Genomic DNA, 23,498 nt, shown 5'->3' on the forward strand with positions numbered 1-23,498 from the left:
TTTATGGATGTCGTTATTGATGAGAGGATGATAACATTGCCGTTAATGGGGATTTAAACCTGCTGAGATGTTAGTCCCCCTTGGAGATGTCAAATTGTGGTTAGTTGTAGGATTTTGAAGGCAGCAACATGCACGTGCACACATAGACATGAAAGGGGGCTTGAGCCCCTGCCCTTTTACCCATTGGTAAAAAAGTGCCCTCTCCAGACTGATTTTGTTTTTCTTCTTTTAAACCAAAAAAGACATTTCAACTGCCCCTAGCAGCCTAACGGTAAGGCTGACAGAGATGGCAGTGGATGTGTTGGATGCAGCTCAAAGTGAACTTTCCTCAGGTATCTAGTTCGTCGCCGTCCGACCTTCCTAGCCCGTGTTATTACAGAAAAACGGGCGACAATGGCTAAAACTCAATCGAAAATCGGCGATCGAAAATCGGCAAAAGTGGCCGTTTTCAAGATGTTTTGGCCATTATCTCTGGAACGGAAGGTCCAATCTGCTCAGTTTCAAGCTTGTTGGGTGCGTTTTTTTTGGGGTTTTGTAAAAATAAGTCCAATAGGTGCCCTTTTGAAATTCCAGCCCCTGCCTCTCCAAATCCTTCTGCACGTCCCTGGGCAGCAATGTGTGGTGGATAGTAACAAACTGCATTTCTTCAGACACAGCCCCTTCCAATATAAACCCATTGTAACTTCAAACCATTTTAACCATGATAGATTCATCGAAAACACCTGTCCTTGGTTCTGCTGACTGATTGTCCATCTAATACGTGAGAGGCCGTGTTTTTTCAATTACTTTTATCATGTATTTCTTCATAATGTTTTTTGGGAATTTTTTTAAATACAAAAATAAATACAAAGATATTAATCTAACATGTTTAAAATGGAGTTTGAACTTACAATGGGTCTGTATAGGAAAGGTAAAATGAATATCAAATATCTAAATACTGAATCAAGCATCTTAAAAACTGTCTGGGGTGCTCACAAAAGCCTGAGTAGATGTTAAAATGACCCCAAACATGTTTGAAAGTGAAATATTCCTTTTATGTACCTTTTTTGTAGAGACTCAGCTTAACTCACTCTCTCTCTCTCTCTCTCTCTCTCTCTCTCTCTCTCTCTCTCTCTCTCTCTCTGCAGGTTCTGTCCGTCCCTCACAGAAGACTAGTGTGCTGTAGTCGTCTGTTTGAAGTGGCAGATGTCAACAAGGCCCAGAAACAGGCAGCCCACCAGAGAGAGGTCTTCCTGTTCAATGACCTCATCGTGGTATGTTGAATTCAGTGTTGCCATATTTTGCGATGGAAATAAGCAACCAGGTCTATGAAAACAAGCCCAAAAGAAGCGACTATAGGCTATAAAAAAATGTATAAAGAAAAATGTATCTTGAAAAAAGAAGGTAATTTTGGAATAGTTTTGAAGCATTTTAACAACACATCTTATATGGGGGTCCTGCGGACAAATGCGAAGCAAGCCCAAATAAGCAACTACACTGCAAAAAAAAAAAAAGAACCCATAACTACTGTACCAATATTTAACAAGCAACAAAGTCACTTAAGCAGACATGGCAACACTGGTTGTTTTCCCCCTGTCCCGTAAACTTGCATTGTCACGTTCTCTTAACTTGGTGGCTAAATCTATGTGTCGTTTTGTTTGTGATGACATGTGCATAATTGGACAGCTATTCAAATACACATACAATTCTCTAAATGCCTTGTTTTATGCTCCACACAACTAGGCTACTGTATAAAACCCCTTATTTCCTTGTGGCAGCTGCAATGCACCATCACCTGCCTTAGTAGTGCACCATTTCATAACACAAAACTCTATACTAAAACTATATACTGTAATAGCAAATGTGGTGTAGATGAGCAAAGATCTGGCCCGCAAGTAAAAAAAAACTAAACACGAATAAAGTTATTTTTCACCTGGCCCTTGACCCTCATTTGGTCCAAACTTGTGTAAATTGGGGGAGTTAAAGATTTTAATGATGGTTCAAATTAATGCACTCATTTGGAGCTACTATAAGAGGTTATCTTCTAGTATTAAACTGCTCTCATAATTAGCCCACATCTGGTCTCTCTCCAAAGAAACAAAGCAAAACCAAGGGGAAAAAAAAAATGTGTCAGTTTTTGCGATAATACAAAAGTAATTGGTTGCTTGAGGAGGGGAGGTCAAAAGGCTCATTTGGAAGTAAAACGGGAGAAAAAAGAAATCTTTTAACATGACTTGTGGAATTGTTCTTTTGACACTAAAAGTTATAGGAAGAGTATTTTTCGGCTCAATTGACGCCTGCTGACGCCTGTTCGAAAATGGACGTTGGAAATGTTATAGTACGTAATGAAAGCGTACGGGGACTTTTCCCTTGCATTTGGTTATAGCCTGCCGGCTTTACTGTATAGCTTGTCTGCACTTTTGAAAGTGCCTTTGTGATGTATTGGTTTAATATGTCTGCCTACTAAAAATGCACCTGGCAGTATAGTGCTGTGCAAAGCACAGGCTCCTTCTCAAGGTAGTTCTTTTCAGGGTAATTCAGATCACTGCGGTTTTTCTCTGCAACATTCTAATGCTTAAATATATTATGCTCCCGCCGCTCGACCCTGTTGCGCGCCGAAAAACAGCCGATCTACAAGCTCACAACGCGTCACGGATGTGGCGCGTTGTCAGCTTGTAGGCTTGTAGGTCTGCTATTTTCGCTCGTTGCAAATCTTTGGTCTGAAATAGGCTTTAGACATATTCACATTTGTTTTTCGCTAGCGATTGAGCGTAAGTACACATTCCGAAATGTTTTTATGCCTTTGAAGGTCATGGTCAGTATGAATATAATTTTTGGGATTGGCTTTGGATGTTTTTCTCATACTCAGCTAAAAAAAAGCAGTATTTGAGGGGCGTCCGGAGGGCACAGGGGTAAAGTTCCTGCCTGGGGTTCAAATCCTCCACTGTGCCTCCGCTTTGTGTTCCAGTGAACACAATTAGCCGTGCTTGCGGATGGCAAGCTGGCAGTGGACTAAAATTAAAATACAAGTTGAAAAAACAAATTTTTATTCGGTGGTCAGTGTAAATCTTTTTCTAGATTTACAAATAACTTGGAGGGCAGAACAAAGAACAATGAAGAAAGATTATTTGTCATTTTTTTACCACTCAGATCCTGAAGCTGTGTCCAAAGAAGAAAAGTTCTGCAGCCTACACCTTCTGCAAAGCCATGGGCCTGCTGGGAATGCAGTTCCACCTGTTTGAAAATGAGTGTAAGTCACCACAGCCTGACTGTAAAATGTAAAATTGCACTAGTAAGATGTTGGCAAAATTAGGTGATTCGTTTTTTTTTATTATTATTACTATTATTATTAAAATAAAATTTATTTTGAATACTTGATTGTACATCATTTAAGTGGAAGAGATCTAAAGGTTATATAGCCTGTCCATGGTTCTGAGAGACTACACCTAAATTAGTCTCTCTATCTAAGTTCTTTTCACCTTCGCTAGGCTCTCAAGAACTGATCACATCCCACCACTGTATTCATGGAATTACAGTCATTCAATGCATAATCTCTCAAGAACAGATTCTGCACTGCGTTGGAATCTGTCGGGGAGGTTCGTCATAACGAGTGCGCATGGGCGTGCCTTCAGATCAGGAAGCAGGCCGCGCTTTACCCAATCAAATGTAGTGGCCGGGATTCACGTGTCCGTCGATCCTTCCCCCCTCGAAACAATCCCAAACTAATTTAATAATAGCGTCCGCGGAGCAGACAAAACCACGGAAATATATTCACATTTTAACTTACTCTTTCATCATAGAAACAAGTGGGCTTATAACCAAAACGATCCATGTTCTCTGGGAGAAGTGGTGTTAGTGTTCCGTGTAGAAATATTGTTAGTGGGAATTAAAACATAGTCGCACCAACCGGAAGTGATGCGCTGAAGGCATACACAAACACCGGTTTCCTTGCGCTCTGGTGTTACATTTTCTTCCGCCCAGAGCCAACAGACATAGAACAAACAGCAGAGGGCGCTGTTTTTCATGTTCAGTTGGCGATGGGTTCCCAGATTGTTCAATGCATAGAGACGGTCAAAGTGTTGCTGCAAGCTATTGTTTTGTAAAATGTAATCTGTAAGATAAGCGTCTGCAAAAAAAAACAATGGACTAGGTCTCTCTGTTCTGGATGCTACGGTAAGTACTCCATCGAGGGAGAAGGTTTGCCGCTTTGGGACTGCTTTGCTTTAAATGTAGCTCGCACCATTTGAGACAGGGATTTATACTTAATCTGTGGCCGAGACATCGAAGGCCTCGGGTCCACAACAGAAAAAGGACCAAAGTCATTCCTGAATTTAAAGCAGGTTCCCAGCTCATCCTCTCTAATCTCTCCTTGTACCAGAACCAGCCATATAATAAATGATACGAACAGACCTGCCATAATGTTCTATGTTCTGTAAGCCTTTTCTGGCTGTTGCTGTTAAATGATAAATACAGCCTCTATAGCACCAGTTCCTTCTTGTATCGTAAAAGAATCAAGTATTCCACATATTCCACTCGTGGGGCGAGAGGTGGACAGATAACTTTACCTCTATCAAAGTCCAATTCCATGAAGAGAGCTGCATTTTATAGGTCATTTGTAGGCTACCACGAAATGGTCTTCCAAGTGAGATTCGTAACACCAAAGAAAAAGCCTGTTTTAAAAGGAAACTTAGACTTCATATACTGTTCACTCCAAACATACACCTTTCTTACATATCAGATTGATAGTGCTGCTTTTTTTTCTACTTATTTTTTTTATCTGTTGTATCCCTGTTGATATATCTTTTTATGTGATACTTGACTTTTGTAAAATGTTTTATTCTTTTTTGTATTTCTTTGTGATACACTGTGATGTTTTCTATTGTTGTTAATGTTTATTAATGTCTTGGACCCCAGGAAGACTACTGTAGCTGACGTTATCCGGATAATAAACAAATAAACAAAACTAGGCAAAGCAAACCATTCTTGAGAAGTAGATAAACCGAATAACTGACGGTAAAAGTAATTCAAAACTGTAAACATTTTTTAAAAATAGCGAAAATGGCAGATCTACAAGCTTGAAGATCAGCTACGTTTGCATGACACGGTCATATGACAAGGTATACAATTGTTGGCATTAATAGCATTAATTTATGGAACGAAAAGAAAGAAAAACATAAAGAGATTAAATACTGTATATGGAGGTACAAGGTTTCTGCCTGACAGCTACGATATGCTCTCATGGACATGTTTGTGTTTAATGTCTGAGTCAAACCTTTTGAATGTTTTCAGTAGTTTTCCATTCACTCAGTATCTTCATCTACACAGTTACTTCCCCCCGACTTATGAACCTAGACATGGTAAAGGACACTGGCACAGGTCACCTTACAGCTTTGACACACACAGAGCAACATATTGATGTCAGTCACTGCATAAACCAAGTGCACATATATGGCCATTTGATGGTCAACATGCACTCAGACATTGCAGTCAGTTAGCACCTCTTCAGACTCCACCTTAGCCGTAGCACTTGCCCTTGCCTTGACGACCTTGCAGTGTAATGCAAAGTAAAAGGTTATTTAGATAGCATGTAGACAGATAGGTTCATTTGTTGACCTGGCATCATATAGTGTGTATAGTTTCAATGTACAGATAATTTTTTTTTCATATATTATACTGTATAGACTGATGATAGGTTCTTGCAGGGGCGTCGTTACGCGGGGGCTTCGGTGGCTATATCCAAAGCCACCAATAAAAAAATTATACAATTTCTTATTTATTTTTTATTATATATTTATAACCCTAACCTAACCCTACCCCTAACCCTAAAACCGAAATAAAGTAACAAAAAACGGGGGGAAAAGTACCCAAATCCGGCAAAATCCGCTGCGCACGCGTGCATGTGTCCGTTGCCTGGGGGGCTAAGCCCCCAACCTAGTAGAGACCTAGCAACGCGTCTGGGTTCTTGGTTTACCTATGATCCTAGATTGCTATTTCTATGCATTTGATGTATTACCTCATAATACCTTGTGTTTACCTTGCCTTGGCTCTGGATTAAGAGTGTCTGCTAAATGCCTAAATTCTAAATTGTAAACATGAACTGATGACAGACTCAACCGAAACCATTCAACATGCACTGATGTCAGACACAACAGAAGGGTCCACAGCGCCCCTGTGGATCGGCGGTGTGGCATCGGTGTGAGGCTCTAGTACTAAAAAGAAATGACGATACTATTCACAATACCCAGTCATATTTACAACTGAAACCCGAACCATTAGAAGTACAAGTTTTAGCTCTTCTTACTCTGTTTGGTCTTTTCTCCAGTCTACCCCCATGGCATTTCCATTCTGTCACCGTTCGGCTCGGACAAGAAGCAGGTGCTGAACTTCTGCGCCCAGAGCGCTGAGGAGCTGCTCAAGTTCATCGAGGACCTGAAGGAGTCCATCGCTGAGGTGTCGGAGATGGAGCAGATACGCATCGAGTGTGAGTGCCTCTTTGTGTGTGTGTGTGTGTGTGTGTGTGTGTGTGTGTGTGTGTGTGTGTGTGTGTGTGTGTGTGTGTGTGTGTGTGTGTGTGTGTGTGTGTGTGTGTGTGTGTGTGTGTGTGTGTGTGTGTGTGTGTGTGTGTGTGTGTTCACCCCCACTCCAACAACAACAAACAATAATGTTGAAAAGATGTAAAGCTTTGCGACCTAGAGGGGATTTGAATCAGAATCAGCTTCATTGTCACATCACAGGTGTAAAGTAAAAAGGTGGGTGACTTTCTTTTTTGTGCAATGTTCTATTGACAACTGTTATAGCAATATTAATAATAATATTCCATTCAGGTGAAGTTTTAGATCATTTATTAGGAAGATGTCAGCAGAGCGCAACAGCATACACAGATCGGTAGAGCCAGGCCTCCTGGCCTGACCAACAGCCCATTCGGGGCACCAGCCTCTTGAACCTCCTCTAACACAGTTCTTTATACTCCACATTGTACCAAAGATGCCATTCTAAATGGTCTTATAAGGTATGGACTAAAGATAAGAGAGACACAACCATAGCTACACAAATACACATAGCTGACACAGTGAGAGTAGCATGAAGGATTCAGATCAGCTGTTAGATTGACAGCTGTACTAAAGACCCCTGCTGTGAGTTTAAACCTCTTTAGTTCAAACACAGTTACATAGTACAGAAATGATCGAAGAACAGGTTGGCATTCTAATTTATCTATTACACAACAAACAAATTATCTACATATTTACACATACTGTAGTACCTGAGGTAAGATATAAAGGTGCGTGAGCATAGCAGCGGATGTATACTGTCCGTGATACTATGGATGTTATGATAACATATCATAACATATCTCGGAACCAATGGGATCTCCAGCCCAAACTTCACAAGTGCATTATGGGTTTGGGTCTGTCATTTAGGACACAGACTAGGTGTCTGTGTGCACGTACAGGTTGACACAGTGTGTACTGTACGTACAGGTTGACACAGTGTGTATGTGTTCACTATGTGTTTTACATACGGTAGAAAACATACTGTAACATACTCTTCAGTAAGTGCTATCACCATCATTTTCCGGACATCAAAACTGATACGTTGTCAACCGGATTATTGACGCTCCAAATCCCGTAGCTACTGACATCAAACAACACGGGCAGATAACTGATCTAAAGACTTTTTGTTTAGGCTCTCTCTGCTCAGGGAGTGTGTGCGTGTGTGCGTGCGTGCGTGCGTACGTGTGTGTGTGTGTGTGTGTGTTTGTGCATCGCTGCCTGCATATCGTCTCTGTCAGATGGAAAGCTCCTATGTCCAAAACGCTTACTTTTCAGGATTTAAATTCAAAAGTAGCAGATCCACAAGCTCGCGTTCCGAGCTTGTGGATCTGCTACTTTTGCTGCTTTTGTGTGACGCGGTAAGTATGATCAAGTAGGACGTTAACCCATTGAGACCTGAAGCCGATTCTACATGTCTCCTAAATCTCAACAGTTTTCTGAAAAACGTATGTTTCTATATCAGTGGTGCTCAATCTTTTTCATGTCAAGGACCCCCAAAATTATATGTATTTGGCCGCGGACCCCCATCAAAATATTTAGTTCCAGGGACCCCCCAGAAGCAAAGATTTGAGTTAAAACATTTCGCTTTAAAAATATATATATTCAAAGATTTGCACACATTTTCACGATTTTTCAAAAATAGCAGATCTACAAGCTCGTAGCGCGGCACTCGGTGCCGCGCTATGAGCTTGTATATCTACTATTTTTGAATAGCCCAAAGTGTAAAATAAGGCTTTTTAGCTCAAATCTAAAAATGACACAGTTCCAGGTCTTAATGGGTTAATTCACGAAAATAACACAAAAAGTTAGAATATGGAGATAAGTGGTTTCTGCCCCGACAACAGCGATATGGATGTGCGTGCACCAGAGCGTGCACGTGGGCACGTAGGCGGGTCTGTGTGTGTGTGTGTGCATCAAAGCATGCGCCTGGGAGGCATCTGCCGTGGTTATCAGTGTAATCCAGGTTGCATTAACCTCCATGGTTCCTTCCTACCAGCGTATCTCCTAAACCCTCCAAGAGGGGGGAAAAGTCCCTGTGCACCACAGCAGAGATTTAACAGTTCAACAAACAGACAACGAGAGAAAAGCCCCTTTTGAGGTTTTCCAGAGGCCAAGATTGTAAATAGCTGTGAAAGTCTAGTTTTTACCTTTTTCGGTGGATCAAATGGGTGGGTGTCTGTCTACTACCTACAATCCTAATCTCTCAAAACAGATTGTTAACAGCAGAATCTGTCAGCACCACTGCCTTAACCCATTAAGACCTGGAACTGTGTCATTTTTAGATTTGAGCTAAAAAGCATTATTTTACACTTTGGGCTATTCAAAAATAGCAGATATACAAGCTCATAGCGCGGCACCGAGTGCCGCGCTACGAGCTTGTAGATCTGCTATTTTTGAAAATGTGAGCAAATCTTTGAATATATATATTTTTAAAGCGAACATTTTTAACTCAAATCTTTGCTTCTGGGGGGTCCCTGGAACAAAATATTTTGATGGGGGTCCGCGGCCAAATACATATAATTTTGGGGGTCCTTGACATGAAAAAGATTGAGCACCACTGATATAGACACGTACGTTTTTTGAGATTTAGGAGACATGTAGAATCGCCTTCAGGTCTCAATGGGTTAAAAACAAGTAATGTTGTTCTAAGTGAGGAATAAACACAGAAGCACCCGGGAGGACGTGGACTAAGAAAGGAGAGGAGCCAAACCGAGTTCCTGTTTCTACACAAAAAAAGGAGGTGGTGGCCCCAGAGGCAAAAACAAAGAAAGAAAAAAATTCCAATCTCAGATATTTCAATATGAAAACAAGGCATAAAGTCTAGCTGCGCTCCACAGAACGCACCAACTATGGGGTGAACATTTTGGCGACAATGGCAGCTCTACGAGCTCACACAATTCACCACAACACAACAAAACGCACTGTGAACTTGTAGATCAGCTATTTTTGGACCAAAAGATTTGATGTAGAGGCAAATGGTAGTGGGGCCCGGTATAGAGCACGAAGGGACACCGTTCAAGAGTTTATGTGTACTTGATTCAGTGTTTGAACTTGTATTGGGTGTCGATCAGCGCCCATTAGGCAGTTGCCCTTTTTTTTTTGCTTTGGCAGAAAACGGTGGCGGGGGGTGGGCCAGGAAAAATATTGCCTAGGGCGCCAAATATGCCTAGCACCGGCCCTGGTGTCGATAGCTGAGCATTCTCTTTTAGTAGACTACAGAGGTGCAGCTGTAACCTTCACTTATGTGCCTGTCTCTCTCTCTCTCTCTCTCTCTCTCTCTCTCTCTCTCTCTCTCTCTCTCTCTCTCTCTCTCTCTCTCTCTCTCTCTCTCTCTCTCTCTCTCTCTCTCTCTCTCTCTCTCTCTCTCTCTCTCTCTCTCCTAACAGTGATCATTGAAATGTGGGACATTGCTCAGTTCATGTGGCTCGCGGGACAAATGTTTCCGCAACATGGGTGGTCAACCCTATAGCTTTATCTGAAGGTCTAACCTGTGCAGTGCTGCTGCATGTTGAAACAATTTCACGGGCCTCTCCTTCCTAAAGCAGTCTGGGGTGGTATGTTTGCGATGAAGAAAGGAATATGCTGAAATGACTTTGAAATACTTTCCTTTGGTGCGTGCACGATTGTGCTTGCAGACAGAGTATTCCCCTGTTCAGTTCTTTATGTCTACCAAGTGAACTTTAAGAATATATTGCTCCTGTACTACAGGTTCTCCCAGTGCACCGTAAGAAGCTCGTTAAGGTCACCACCTCATTAGGTTTCACACCAGGCCAGTAATCTCTGTCTGTCTGAGGCTCCTGGGAGCCTTACAGCTTCACGCTGTGAGTGAACAGCTGTAGGTGGAAGTGCACTGTAGGTGGAAGTGCACTGTGTGTGTGTGTGTGTGTGTGTGTGTGTGTGTGTGTGTGTGTGTGTGTGTGTGTGTGTGTGTGTGTGTGTGTGTGTGTGTGTGTGTGTGTGTGTGTGTGTGTGTGTATGTGTATGTGTATGTGTGTGTGTGTGTGTGTGTGTGAGAGAGAGTGAGTGAGTGAGTGCGTATCTTGGGTCCTGAAATCACCCAGGCTTCTGTGTTGAGTTGACTTTAAGGTTAAACCCAAAAGATTACTTATATTTCTATCAATTACAGTACACCCCACGAAACCTTGAATTCATGAAGATCTTTTAGTTTTTGTTGCATTCCTAAACCAATCATTTGTCTCCTTCTCGAGACATTAGCATCTTTCCGCCGGTCATCAAATTATTGGCTTAGGAATGTGGCAATTTATTCAAGGCTTCAGTTCATGGGGTGTGTAATTGATAGAAAATAAGTAATTTTTTGGGTGAACTACTGCTTCAAGGTTAGGGCTAGCGCGCACACACACAGACACCAGTGTTGATTCTGACAGCAATTGGTGATGTAGTTTTAGTCATAGTCTTTTGAATAGAATTCCATTTAGTTTTAGTCATATATTAGTCATCTGAAATGTTGTAGTCTCGTTTTAGTTTATCATTAGATGTTAGTCGACTAAATCTAGTTGATTTAGTCGACTAAAGTTTATGTTGGCGGGCCGTGATGGCGTGACGTCGTAATGCTTGATTTATACTTATACTTTACATTCATACTGCGACGCATATTGTTAGCTTGTAGATCAGCTATTTTCGGAGTGTGACACCCTCGATCAACCGAGCATAAAATGGCTCGTCTTAGTTCTACTGGATCTCCTCTCCACTAGTCCACTTCTCCTATACATTTTAGTCTAGTTTTTATTTGTTGACAAAATTGTCCGTACTTTTATTCATAGTTTTATCATCATAGCTTTAGTTCTTTTTTATTTTTTGTTTCGTTTTCTAAAAAGGTAGTCGACAAACATTTTCCGTCATAGTTTTGGTCGACAAAAAGAACACTGACACACACACACACGCATTTCACACATTAAATACAGCTACAACATGACAGCAGCTAACATGAGAACAACCCTGTGGGCAGTGGTGGAAAGTAACTAAGTACATTTACTTAAGTACTGTACTTACTTGAGTATTTCCAATTTCCAATACTTTTACTTCTACTCCACTACATCTCAGATCCAAATATTGTACTTTTACTCCACTACATTTATTTGAAAACTTTAGTTACTAGTTACTTTATAGATATAAATTATTACATTATAAAACATACATTAACCACTTTAGCCCTATTTCATACCTAGGCTATTTGAAAATAGCCGATCTACAAGCTCACAACGCGTCGCATCGCGACGCGTTGTAAGCTTGTAGATCGGCTATTTTCAAATATGTTAGTACTTTTACTTTTGGTAAATTAAGTACATTTTTATGCCAATACTTTTGTACTTTTACTCAAGTAAATTTTGAATTCCAGACTTTTACTTGTAACAGAGTACTTCTACATTGCAGTATTGATGCTTTTACTTAAGTAAAACATTTGAGTGCTTTTTCCACCACTGCCTGTGGGTCATATTATATTTGAAGAATATCCACGCAGATTACACAGGAACTGAGCTCATCGTACCTGAGGACACATTTATGAGTGAATGTTTACGAAATGTGTGCAGCGAGCACACGCTCGCACGGACACACACACACACACACACACACACACACACACACACACACACACACACACACACACACACACACACAGAGACGTTTTCCCTCCCAAGTGTTTGATATTGTTAGCAGACGATGAATAAAATAAGCCTGCGGCTGTCACGTTTATGCCTGTATTGTTTTCCTTCTCAGAGAAGAAGTGTGACTCACAGTGAACCGGATGTTTCTTCTCTGAACATATAGATAATGAGGAACATTTTAGATGATGTTAAATCAATCTATTCCAGTGTTTCCCAAAACCGTTTCATGCCAAGCACCCACCCGAATTGATGCGTATTATTAGGACACAGACTACCATTTGAAAAGATTTGCTGCCAGGGACCCCCATACAGTACCGGCTCCAGGCAATAATCAGCAGGGGGGCCTTCATTTTTCCAAAGGGGGCACTTTATTTTTCAACACCCCTATATATATAGCAAATGCTCACCTATAAAATAAACAACACAGTGAAAGTGCATTGAAAATGGCTACAAGTAGGCTACATATACGCACCAACAACAACAAATACAAGTATAGCATTTTAATGTCTTAATGTCGCCTTCTCCACGGCGGGAGGTACAAAAAAAAGGTACTGTGCACATAACAGGCCTTCACTTAATGACATCACATACTATAGATAGACTTATTGTGCACATAACACTATAACTAGCTAGGTTAGCATTAACTTAGTATTGTAGTAGTTCAGTTGACACCTTGTCGAAACAATAGCTATACAGAAAAAAGCAACACATACTGTGGAAACACGATCGCACCAACAACAACAAATACAATTATTTTGAGCATTATAAAACCGTTTTTTGAAAAAACGTATGTTACTATGTCAGTGGTTCTCAAACGTTTTCATGTCAAGGACCCCCAAAATGATATGTATTTGGCCGCGGACCCCCATCTCAAAATATTGAGTTCCAGGGACCCCCAGAAGCAAAGATTTGAGTTACAAATGTTTGCTTTAAAAATATATATATTCAAAGTTTTGCACACATTTTCACGATTTTTCAAAAATAGCAGATCTACAAGCTCATAGCGCGGCACTGAGATCTGCTATTTTTGAATAGCCAAAGTGTAAAATAATGCTTTTTAGCTCAAATCCAAAAAAATGACACAGATGTGTTCCAGGTCTTAATGGGTTAATGGGACAGTTCAACCCTGACAGAGAGCAACAACAGCAACAAATTAGGCTGATGCATTTGGCTAGTGCATAATTATCAAATAAAATATAAGAGACCTACGTGTATGTTTCATTAATTTTTTTCACTCACCATTAGAAGAGCTGAAGGCGGTGATTGTGACCTGCGTGGAACTTCCACAGAACAGCGTCCTTCCATTCAGCTCTGCATTTCATGGTCAAGTCCTTTTTAAAAGCCAGCTGTACCTCCCCTCGTATGCAGCATGGTGCGTCTACGGTCGGTAAAGACACTCTTCAGAGTTGAGAAATAATTCTCACATTCTCACAAACATCAGGGTCAGTCGGAGTGCTAGTAATATAGTGGGCATTGATTCAAGCGTTTTGTAGTGTTTTGACATGACTTTCTGAATGGTCCAATTCTCTTCTGGTGCTTCTTTAATTTCTGACAGGAGGAATTCACGTGTGACAGTGTACTATCTCTGTCACACGTGACTATCTCTCCCAGAACGGCATCAATGGCACTGTAGAGTCTTCATCTCTGTCTCTTTGTTGATCTCGTTTTGTCCTTGTCCCACACTTTCCTCAAGAACGTAGTGTTCAAGGTTCCTGTTCATGGTACGTCTTTGTTGTATTTGGTGGCTGTATTCCATAACTCCGAAAATGCAGTGTCACATCTCAGCTCACGAACACAGTCTGTTTCACTGCGCACACGTTTTACTCCATTCCCTCAGCTTGTAGCTGTTTGTTTGGTGCTTCCAGCAGCATTAATATCTTCTGCACTGCATGCCCAATAAACACAAAAATGTGCTCTTGCACATGCTGAAGAAGTCCAACTGCCTCCACTCTAACCTCTGAACCGTGCTGTTTACCTCCGACAGTACTGCAGAGATATCCTCCATGTTTTTAAGGATCACTGAGACTGTAGCCAGATGGCCTGGCCTGTCCAGCGCTGATCCAGTAGACGTTTCAGGGTATCACCTTTGTAGCGAACGGCAACAGTGGGCTTTCTGAAGAAATTAAACAGGAATTAAAAGAAGTCGCCGATTGCCCTCTCTGCTGACAGTGCATGGACCAGTGTTTATCAACCCTGGCAAACGTCCCAATTTTGGGCCGGGGCTACTGCTGAGGTGTGCCGCGCCGTTTGAAGAAGGTTTGAAAAAATAACATTTTGATTTTTTTGTTTTTTTTGTTTTAACAATAATAATAATCAGGCATGCAAACAGCCCCGGGTTGAAAAGGGTGACAACATGCTGGTTTTTTTTGGGTCAGGTGTCACACTATTTCCCTATTTGGATTCAAAACGGCTAGTGGAAGCTGAAAAGCTACAAGTTTGCATGTCTGAATAATGCAAAAACAGAAATATTTGCTTGCATTTGCTTTTCTTCTCCCCCATATATTTTCATAATAAAAAAGTGCGTATCGTATCGAAGTTGTGTGCCCAATATCGTATCGTATCGTTTCGTGAAATTAGTGTATCGGCACACCCCTAGTGTGTGTGTATATATATATACCGTATATATATATATATATATATATATATAATTATATATATATATATGTTACAGTATGATTGGAGAACCAGTACGATTGAAGAAAGCGCGCTCGTTTTTACCACCCACCCAGCACTAGAGGGAGCCACAAGCCAGGCTTGTGCACAAACATATATGGCCACACACAGTCACACACACACACACACACACACACACACACACAGTCACACACACAGTCACACACACACACACACACACACACACACACACACGCGCTCATGCTTTTTTTGGTTTATTGAAAGCAGGACTGTTTAGATACTTTTATTGTGTTCTGGCTTTTGTTTTACTTTCTCCCTGACACACACACACACACACACACACACACACACACACACACACACACACACACACACACACACACACACACACACACACACACACACACACACACACACACACACACACACACAGATCCATGAAAAGAACTATTCTGTCCCTATCGGTTTACAAATCAAACGGCGCTGAGTCGACTAGTGGAGCATCGGCCGGTCAGCGCGGGCACTCGCGCCTGGAGGCGCGAGGGCGCGCTTCCTCGGCCTCAAGCTCCACTAAGTCGGCGCGCCGTGCGTGTGAACGCGTGTTCAGCGTTCCCCTCATAGATATTATGGTTCCCCTAGCGTAGCTTCCTGGTTGCTATGTGGGGGGGAACAACAAAAGACAGGTCTCCGTCGGCGCATCAAAGCCCCGCCTCTCCGCGCTCTCCTTCTCCTCCTCGGAGGAGGAGGAGAAGGAGAGAAGGAGAGGACGGGACGGTTTATTACGCGAGGAGGAGGAGGCTCCTCTTCCTCGCGAGCCTCGCGTAATAACCCCCCGCCTCGCAGCGCCGTCCTCCTTCTCCTCCTCGCGAGCCTCGCTAATAAACCCTGTCTCGAAAAGCCCCGCCTCGCCCCGAAGGAGCCCCGTGCCTAAAAACGAGCGCTCTGTCTTCAATCGTACTGGTTCTCCAAACGTACTGTGACATATATACCGTATATCTAGGTGTGCCCTGGGATCTTTTGGCTATGCCAGGTGTGCCTTGGCACAAAAAAGGTTGATAAACACTGGCATGGACAACCACAAGGTGGAGTTGGTGATTGAAACAATTTCTCTGCCAAATGTATTCTGTAGTAGTTTCTGGACCATTTCTTTACTATCATAACACATGACTCAATATTTTATCAGAGCTGAGCCCAACTGTTGTGAATTCTTGTAATATTGTGTCAGTGAGTGTTGCTGTGTCGCCGACTTGGGCGGTTGCCATAGTAACTAGGGGGCGGCAGTGGCTCAGGGGTAGAGTGGCCGATAGAGCGGCCGGATGGGAACCGTGAGGTTCCCAGTTCGATCCCGGCCTGTTGTTCTATATTTGGGTACCAGATCATGGTCGCTCCCTCTAGTAATGTAGCTGTGGGTGTCACTCACTTTGGAGAAGTAGTTAGACAGGTATGAGGGTATTGAGGGCAGAGGCCCTTTGACCTTAAATACCAATACCATTTTTATTTGATTAACCCTGTCTTCTACTCTGAGCCATCCCAAGCTAGCAAAGTGTGTTGGAATTAGATGGGTCATGGTATTGAAGTGATAGTTCATCCCCAAAATGACTTTTGTTCTATCAATTACACACCCCATGGAGTCTGGAATTCATGGAATTATTTTAGTTTTTTGTCGCATTCTTAAGCCAATAATTTGATGACCGGCTCAAAGACTCTCCATTGAGTCTCCTGGTCATCAAATTATTGGCTTAGGAATGCGACAAAAACGAAAAAATCGCCATGAATTCAAGGCTTCATGGGGTGTATAATTGATAGAAAATAAGTCGTTTTTTGGGTGAACTATCCCTTTAAGGCCGAGAAGTAGTCGAATCAGTTTGTTTTGGGAGGTCTGAAGCTTAGCTTTTAGTGACATGAAAATAGTAGATATACTAGCTCACATCGTGTAGTGATGTGTCCGCGTTGTGAGCTTGTAGTTACGGAAAGGTTTGAGAACTACTGCAGTAAAAATGATAGAAAAAGAAAGTTATGAACAGAAAAGAAGAAGTGTCTCTTTAACCCATTAAGACCTGAGGCCGATTCTACAAATGTCTTCCAAATCAGTTTTCTGAAAAGACGTATGTTGCTATATCAGTGGTGCTCAAAAATATTTGTATTTGACCGTGGACCGCCATCTCAAAATATTTTGTTCCATGGACCCCCAGAAACAACGATTTCAGTTTAAAAAAAAAAAAAACTTGTATATCTGCTATTTTTGAATAGCCAAAGTGTAAAATACGGCTAACATCTTTAATGACACAGATGCTCTCCCGGTTTCAACGGGTTAAGGTGTTCTTGGGTGCTGATGGGAGTGCTGCTGCAGGGTCATTAGAATGCAGGTGATGATGGGGGGGACAGGACAACACTTTGATGACTGTGATTGGAAATGTCACACAATTACCATCAAGACTGGAGCATAATTATAGGGAGACGGGGGGAGTGGTGGTGGTGTGTGTGCTTAGAGGACTGTGAGTGGGGGAGAGAGAGTGAGGGTGAAAGACAGTGAGAGAGAGACAGACAGACATAAATAGATAGATACCTGTATTGATCCCGTGGGGACATTTCAGTCGCCCAAAGGCAGCACAGCAGTTAAGAGTTGCAGAGTTACAGGTACAGAGTAAGGAAGGTTCTGTCGTATACAGCAATACAAAGGCAAGATAAAACAATAAGAATCACTGTCATTACAGAACAACACTATATACAATAGTATACACCTGTTCAACTATCCTGCACTAGGCAGAAGTTAAACATAACAACAACAACAACAACAACACAAGGTTGCCATGTCCTCACTCCCTCCCCAAAACAATGAAGTGTCCATTACAATCAGTGCAATATGCAAGAGATACACACAGAGACAGTGTGAGACAGACAGACAGACAGACAGACAGACAGACAGACAGACAGACAGACAGACAGACAGACAGACAGACAGACAGACAGTGGTGGAAAAAGTAGGCTACTACATTATTTTACTTAAGTAAAAGTATCAATACTGCAATATAGAAATACTCTGTTACAAGTAAAAGTCCGGAATTCTAAATGTACTTGAGTAAAAGTACAAAAGTATTGGCATCAAAATATGCTTAAAGTACCAAAAGTAAAAGTAATCATTATGCAGAATGTCCCATTTCAAATGTCCCATTTCAAATGTATAAATATCTCTTGAAAATAGCAGATCTACAAGCTCTCAATGTGTTGCATTGCGACGCATTGTGAGCTTGTAGATCGGCTATTTTCAAATGGCCGAAATATATATAGGGCTGAAGTGGTTGCGTATGTTTTGTAATAATAATCAAAATCTTCAAAGTAACTAGTAACTAAAGTTTTCAAATAATTGTAGTGGAGTAAAAGTACAATATTTGCCTCTGAGATGTAGTGGAGTACAAGTGAAAGTATTGGAAATTGGAAATGCTCAAGTAAAGTACAAATGCCTCAAAATTAGTAAAAAGTACAGTACTTAAGTAAATGTACTTAGTTACTTTCCACCACTGCAGACAGACAGGCAGACAGACAGACAGGCAGACAGACAGACGGACAGACGGACAGACGGACAGACGGACAGACGGACAGACGGACAGACAGACGGACAGACAGACAGTGATTGTGCTATCTGGGTGATGTTTTTTTAACTATGTTTATCTGATGATTATGATTTAACCGTCCATCTGTCGTCGTCCTCCCCATCTCATTCCATGTCCGTCCAGTTTATTTCTCTGTCCCTGAGTGATGATGATGTCTGATGATGATGATGATGATGATGATGATGATGATGATGATGATGATGATTGCTGTCGTGTCTCTCCTCCTGCAGGGGAGTTGGAGAAGCAGCAAGGGGCCAAGTTACACCCCACGAAAAACAACAGCACACAGCTGGAGCTGCGAGGCAAACAGGGCTCCCCGTCAGGTAGGGGGGGTTGTGTGTGTGTGTGTGTGTGTGTGTGTGTGTGTGTGTGTGTGTGTGTGTGTGTGTGTGTGTGTGGGTGTGGGTGGGTGGGATGTTTGTCATGAAGTGATACAACAACATGTAGAGCCACCAGCTTAACGTTCTCCTCCTCATGGTTTGTTTCCTCGTACAGGAAACCAGAATGCAGATGACAGAGGTGGACCCAACGCAGTGGAGGTAAGTTTCTCTGTGAGAGACGGTAAGTCAGTGTGTTCTATAGTGTCAGGTTAAAGGATAGGGCTATAGCCACGTCTTCAGACATACAGTAATGTAATATAGCACCTGCATATCGTTAACCCAACGCATTCTCACTCCCAAGACGGCAAACGGGTGATTTCCTGGGACGGATTTGCCCAAACGTCAAACGTTATACCACATGTTGACTAAGGGGTGATATCGGCTGAAGCAGACTTCACATCGCTCGGCACGGTGACTCGATCGCCTGACGGCTCGCTCTGCAGTGCCTCTAGTGGCTCTTCAGACGCCGCACCTCCGTCGTTTTAACACATTGACCGCCAAGAGTTAAAACATCGTTTTTCGTTCCCTTGCCAGCAAAACGAGCGATTTAGCGGTACCTTCGAAAATTCAGGGAATATTCTCTGTGACCGCCGTCCCCACGTGGGACTGGCTCATTACACGCACAGGGCTGTCATAGTATAGGAAAATATATATATATATATATATATCCGCTTGTCGTAATCCATTGCATAACTGCGGCCATTTCAATGAGGCTTGTTTTTGCAGTAAAGCAAGAGGAACGGAGATAAAGCGATTTTCCCTCTGGAAGTAATCAGGAAGTAAATTAGCTTTTTTTTTTATGACGTCAATTCCGGGTGACGTCATCAGGCAGTGAAAGCATCATTTTTTATTATTTTTTAAAAGGACGCATATATGCGTTCTTGGCAGGCAATGCGTTTTTTTGTTTGGTTTTAGAACGCCACTTCTGCATTCCTGGAGCGTGGAAGTGCCTGGGACGGCACCAGATGACTGGAAGGGCCCCTCCCCCCCCCCTTCCAGACGTTTGGTCACATTTGTCCCATGGAGTCACGATAGGCCGTTTGGGGAGTGAGAGAGTGTTGGTTAACCATATCGCTGGCCATATTGTTAGACATCTTTAGCATTAGTTACTCCACCACAATTATTTGAAAACTTTAATTACTAGTTACTTTAACCACTTTAGCCCTATTTTATACCTAGGCTATTTGAAAATAGCAGATCTACAATTGCATTGCGACGCGTTGTGAGCTTGTATATCTGCTATTTTCAAACATTTTAGTATGTTTACTTTTGGTATTTTAAGTACATTTTGATACCAATACCTTTGTACTTTCACTCAACAGGTTGTAGTCCAGAAAAACACCTCAGGCTGAGAGGCTTATACAGTATATCTATCTATCTAATAACCCAACAGGAACCTGGCTTATATAGACTATAATTATCATTCACCGGCTCCAGTGAGAGAGCAGTCATCGTTGAACCTCGCTCAATATCACATTACAGACCCATTATTTACAATTTATGTAGTGTGCGTGTGTGTGTGTGTGTGTGTGTGTGTGTGTGTGTGTGTGTGTGTGTGTGTGTGTGTGTGTGTGTGTGTGTGTGTGTGTGTGTGTGTGTGTGTGCGTGCGTGCGTGCGTGCGTGCGTGCGTGCGTGCGTGCGTGCGTGCGTGCGTGCGTGCGTGCGTGCGTGCGTGCGTGCGTGCGTGCGTGCGTGCGTGCGTGCGTGCGTGCGTGCGTGCGTGCGTGCGTGCGAGCGAGCGAGCGTGCGTGCGTGCGTGCGTGCGTGCGTGCGTGCGTGCGTGCGTGCGTGCGTGCGTGCGTGCGTGCGTGCGTGCGTGCGTGCGTGCGTGCGTGCGTGCGAGGGTACACATAATTTACACAGATAACACCATTAACCAGCAAGCTGTTAAATGTAATGCTCATTTGACCTGTTGGCTCTCACAATGCCATCATCCCTCTCGGGAGAACTAAGCATTTTGTGCTGTAGCGAGAGAGCAAGCTGAACTACACTACCCATGAGGCATTGCGATTATCACCCGAAGGGATGCATCTATCTCTGTTTACATTGCTCATTTTAGTCACTTCAAAGAAGTGTCTGCGGAGTGGTTGGTGCGTTGCCACCAAGACAAAAAAAAAAGAAAAGAAAAGACATGCCATCTCCGGTTTACTTCCTGTATCTGCGTGAAGTAGGCGGCCGCCTTTTTAGGAGACCGGCTAAAGTTCTCCTCAGAATATGAATGCTAGGGTTCAAGGGGTTAATGTAAAGTCAATATGTCAATATGCAATACATGACCCCCCCTCACCAGCTCCCTCAAATTACGCCATTAATAATTCAAATGAAAAAATCCATATTTGTTTATGGATTAGTGAATGTGAATGTCAGTGCTGGGCAGTAATGTGTTACTTAGAAATATATTACAGTAATAGTATTACTTTCCCCACTAATGAGTCGAGTAGTGTAAATTATTACTAATATTGTTACATATTACTGATTCAGTCAAAGTTTGCATCAGTCTAAAAAGTGCACATAACTTGCCCAACACTGGTGTAGACGTGCTCTAATTCAATGTCATGACAAGGGCAGGACTTTCACGACATCCACGATGGTTAATGGCTGTCGTTGCCCCTCAGTTTGGCCGTACGCCAGTCGAAAAAACTAATGCCCTGCGGCCACAATGTCCTTGATACCCCGCCCGTACTGCCTCTGTTGATTTCACCATTATTCTCCTCTGCACTGTTTTCCTGTCGATAAGTTTGTGTGTGAAATAGATGATTAAAATTGAATTTAAAAAAACTTGATGGATGACTGTAATGAAAATATTCAAGTTTATTACCCACATTAATCATCAGTAAAGTTGATCTTAATCTTACATTATTAATTAAAAATAATTACGAAATACCATAATCTTAAATGGCTTTAAAAAATGAATCAACTAAAGTCATTACTGCAAGTCCAATTAAACAATTCATTTTGTGGGGAATATACAATAAAACCTCTAATGTGCGAATGCTCATTTTATTCTATACATCCATAGTGTTAAATTAACTCACAATAAACGTGAAACCACAGTTTTTCCTCATCAGACTGCAATAGTACCATCAAAATAGTTACATGTTGCGTCCCTACTTAAAATCGTGTATTAGTCCAGGGCTGAATGTGACAAATATTGAGACCAATGTGAGTTTGTACAAATATCGGTAATTTGCCAATGCATTACCAATTATTATTTTTGGTATTTATATGTGTTAAACATTATAGCTGCACTATGTAACTTTCCTCTTCTACCCCGGATTTGAACCCGGTTTCCTGAGCAAGTGCTGACATTTTTACCATTGAGCTAATAGGGCCTGCCTGCTTGCTCAGGGGAGAAATCGAATCTTGACCATCAGGTCAGAATTCGTGTCAGATCCTGTGTCTACACTGTAGGTGAGACATGACCTTTGACACGATCTAAATGTCTCAATAGAAGAGCATGGAGTCAAACACACAACCACACCAAGTGTATTAGTTATATTGTATTAACATACTCTACCATACAGATTGGACAAATGACATTTTATTCATTAAAAAAATAGTTACGTAGTGCTGCATTAAATAATCCTTAACCCTTAAATTAAATGCATTATTTCCGTGGAAACAAATCATTGTTTTATTTGATGGCATCCCTGCCCCCGGCATTTACACCTCTTTGCCCCTAAAATGATCCAGACATTCCCAGGGCCTGGTTCATGACATAATTACAACACATAAAGGATCCTGCAATTCAAACACCCATATTAGAGTTAACGTTACCGTGGTTTTCCACCCTACGGCCATGTAATGTGATTATATGGCCGTGATGGATCTCAGAGTGAAGGATCTATTTTTATACGCGTATTGCGTAGGTATATGACAGAGGTTTCAAGCAGTGTGTACTTCTTCCCTCTCGTGTTTACACCTCGTGTCTGTGAGCCTTCAGAAACCTTGCTCCTCCTTTGTGCCCATGCTGCCTAAAATGTCAAATGGCCGGGGGGGGGGGGGGGGGGGGGGGGGGGGGGGTTGCGGGCGTTAGCTGTCCAAACACATTTTCGTTGGGTTTTGAGCACTCTCACGCACAGTAGATGTTTTTATTGTAGAACAGTGCTTCTCAACCTTTTCAGGCCACAACCCCCCAAAATAGTCATATTTGAACTGGGGTCCCCGCAAAATAATCATATTTGAACTGGGGTCGTCACATTTAGTTTGGTTCGGTTCCACAGATAAATATTAAAACCTGAGGCCGACTACAAATGTCTTAAATCGTATGTTGCTATAATCAGTGGTTCTCAAACTTTTTCATGTCAAGGACCCCCGAAAAGGATTATGTATTTGCTGCGGATCCCCATCTCAAAACATGTTGTTCCAGGGACCAGGGACCAAAATATGTTGTTCCAGAAGCAAAGATTTGAGTTAAAAATGTATATATTCAAAGATTTGCACACATTTTCAAGATTTGAATAGCCCAAAGAAATCTAAAAATTACACAGATGCTTTCCCGGTCGTAATGGATTAAGGCACACCTGTATTCATATCCATGCAAAAATATATTTTACAACACATGTCATCATCACTCTCGTCACTCTGTAAACGTTTTTATTTTATTTACTAATGCCAAAATACAAAGTTTAACCACTTGAGCCCAATTTCATACATTAAAGGTAGGGTAAGTGATATTTTTTGGTTAAAACAAAAAGTATTTTGTTAAAAGGTTAAAGCAC

At 42.0% G+C, this 23,498-nt stretch overlaps 1 protein-coding gene across 1 annotated transcript in view; it reads left to right on the forward strand.

The window, feature by feature from the left end:
* Positions 1 to 23,498, forward strand: part of iqsec3a (IQ motif and Sec7 domain ArfGEF 3a) — a gene marked incomplete at both ends in the record, with an annotated part of 182,305 nt that overhangs the window by 153,201 nt on the left and 5,606 nt on the right. Inside the window, 5 exons of the mRNA XM_080420591.1 lie at positions 1,128 to 1,253; positions 3,130 to 3,229; positions 6,302 to 6,460; positions 18,630 to 18,722; positions 18,895 to 18,938. Of these exons, the coding sequence (XP_080276717.1) occupies positions 1,128 to 1,253; positions 3,130 to 3,229; positions 6,302 to 6,460; positions 18,630 to 18,722; positions 18,895 to 18,938 (522 nt within the window). The remainder of the gene's footprint in view (positions 1 to 1,127; positions 1,254 to 3,129; positions 3,230 to 6,301; positions 6,461 to 18,629; positions 18,723 to 18,894; positions 18,939 to 23,498) is intronic.

Source organism: Gymnoscopelus braueri, assembly GCF_963280865.1.
Source record: "Gymnoscopelus braueri genome assembly, chromosome: 23".
Taxonomy (NCBI): domain Eukaryota; kingdom Metazoa; phylum Chordata; class Actinopteri; order Myctophiformes; family Myctophidae; genus Gymnoscopelus; species Gymnoscopelus braueri.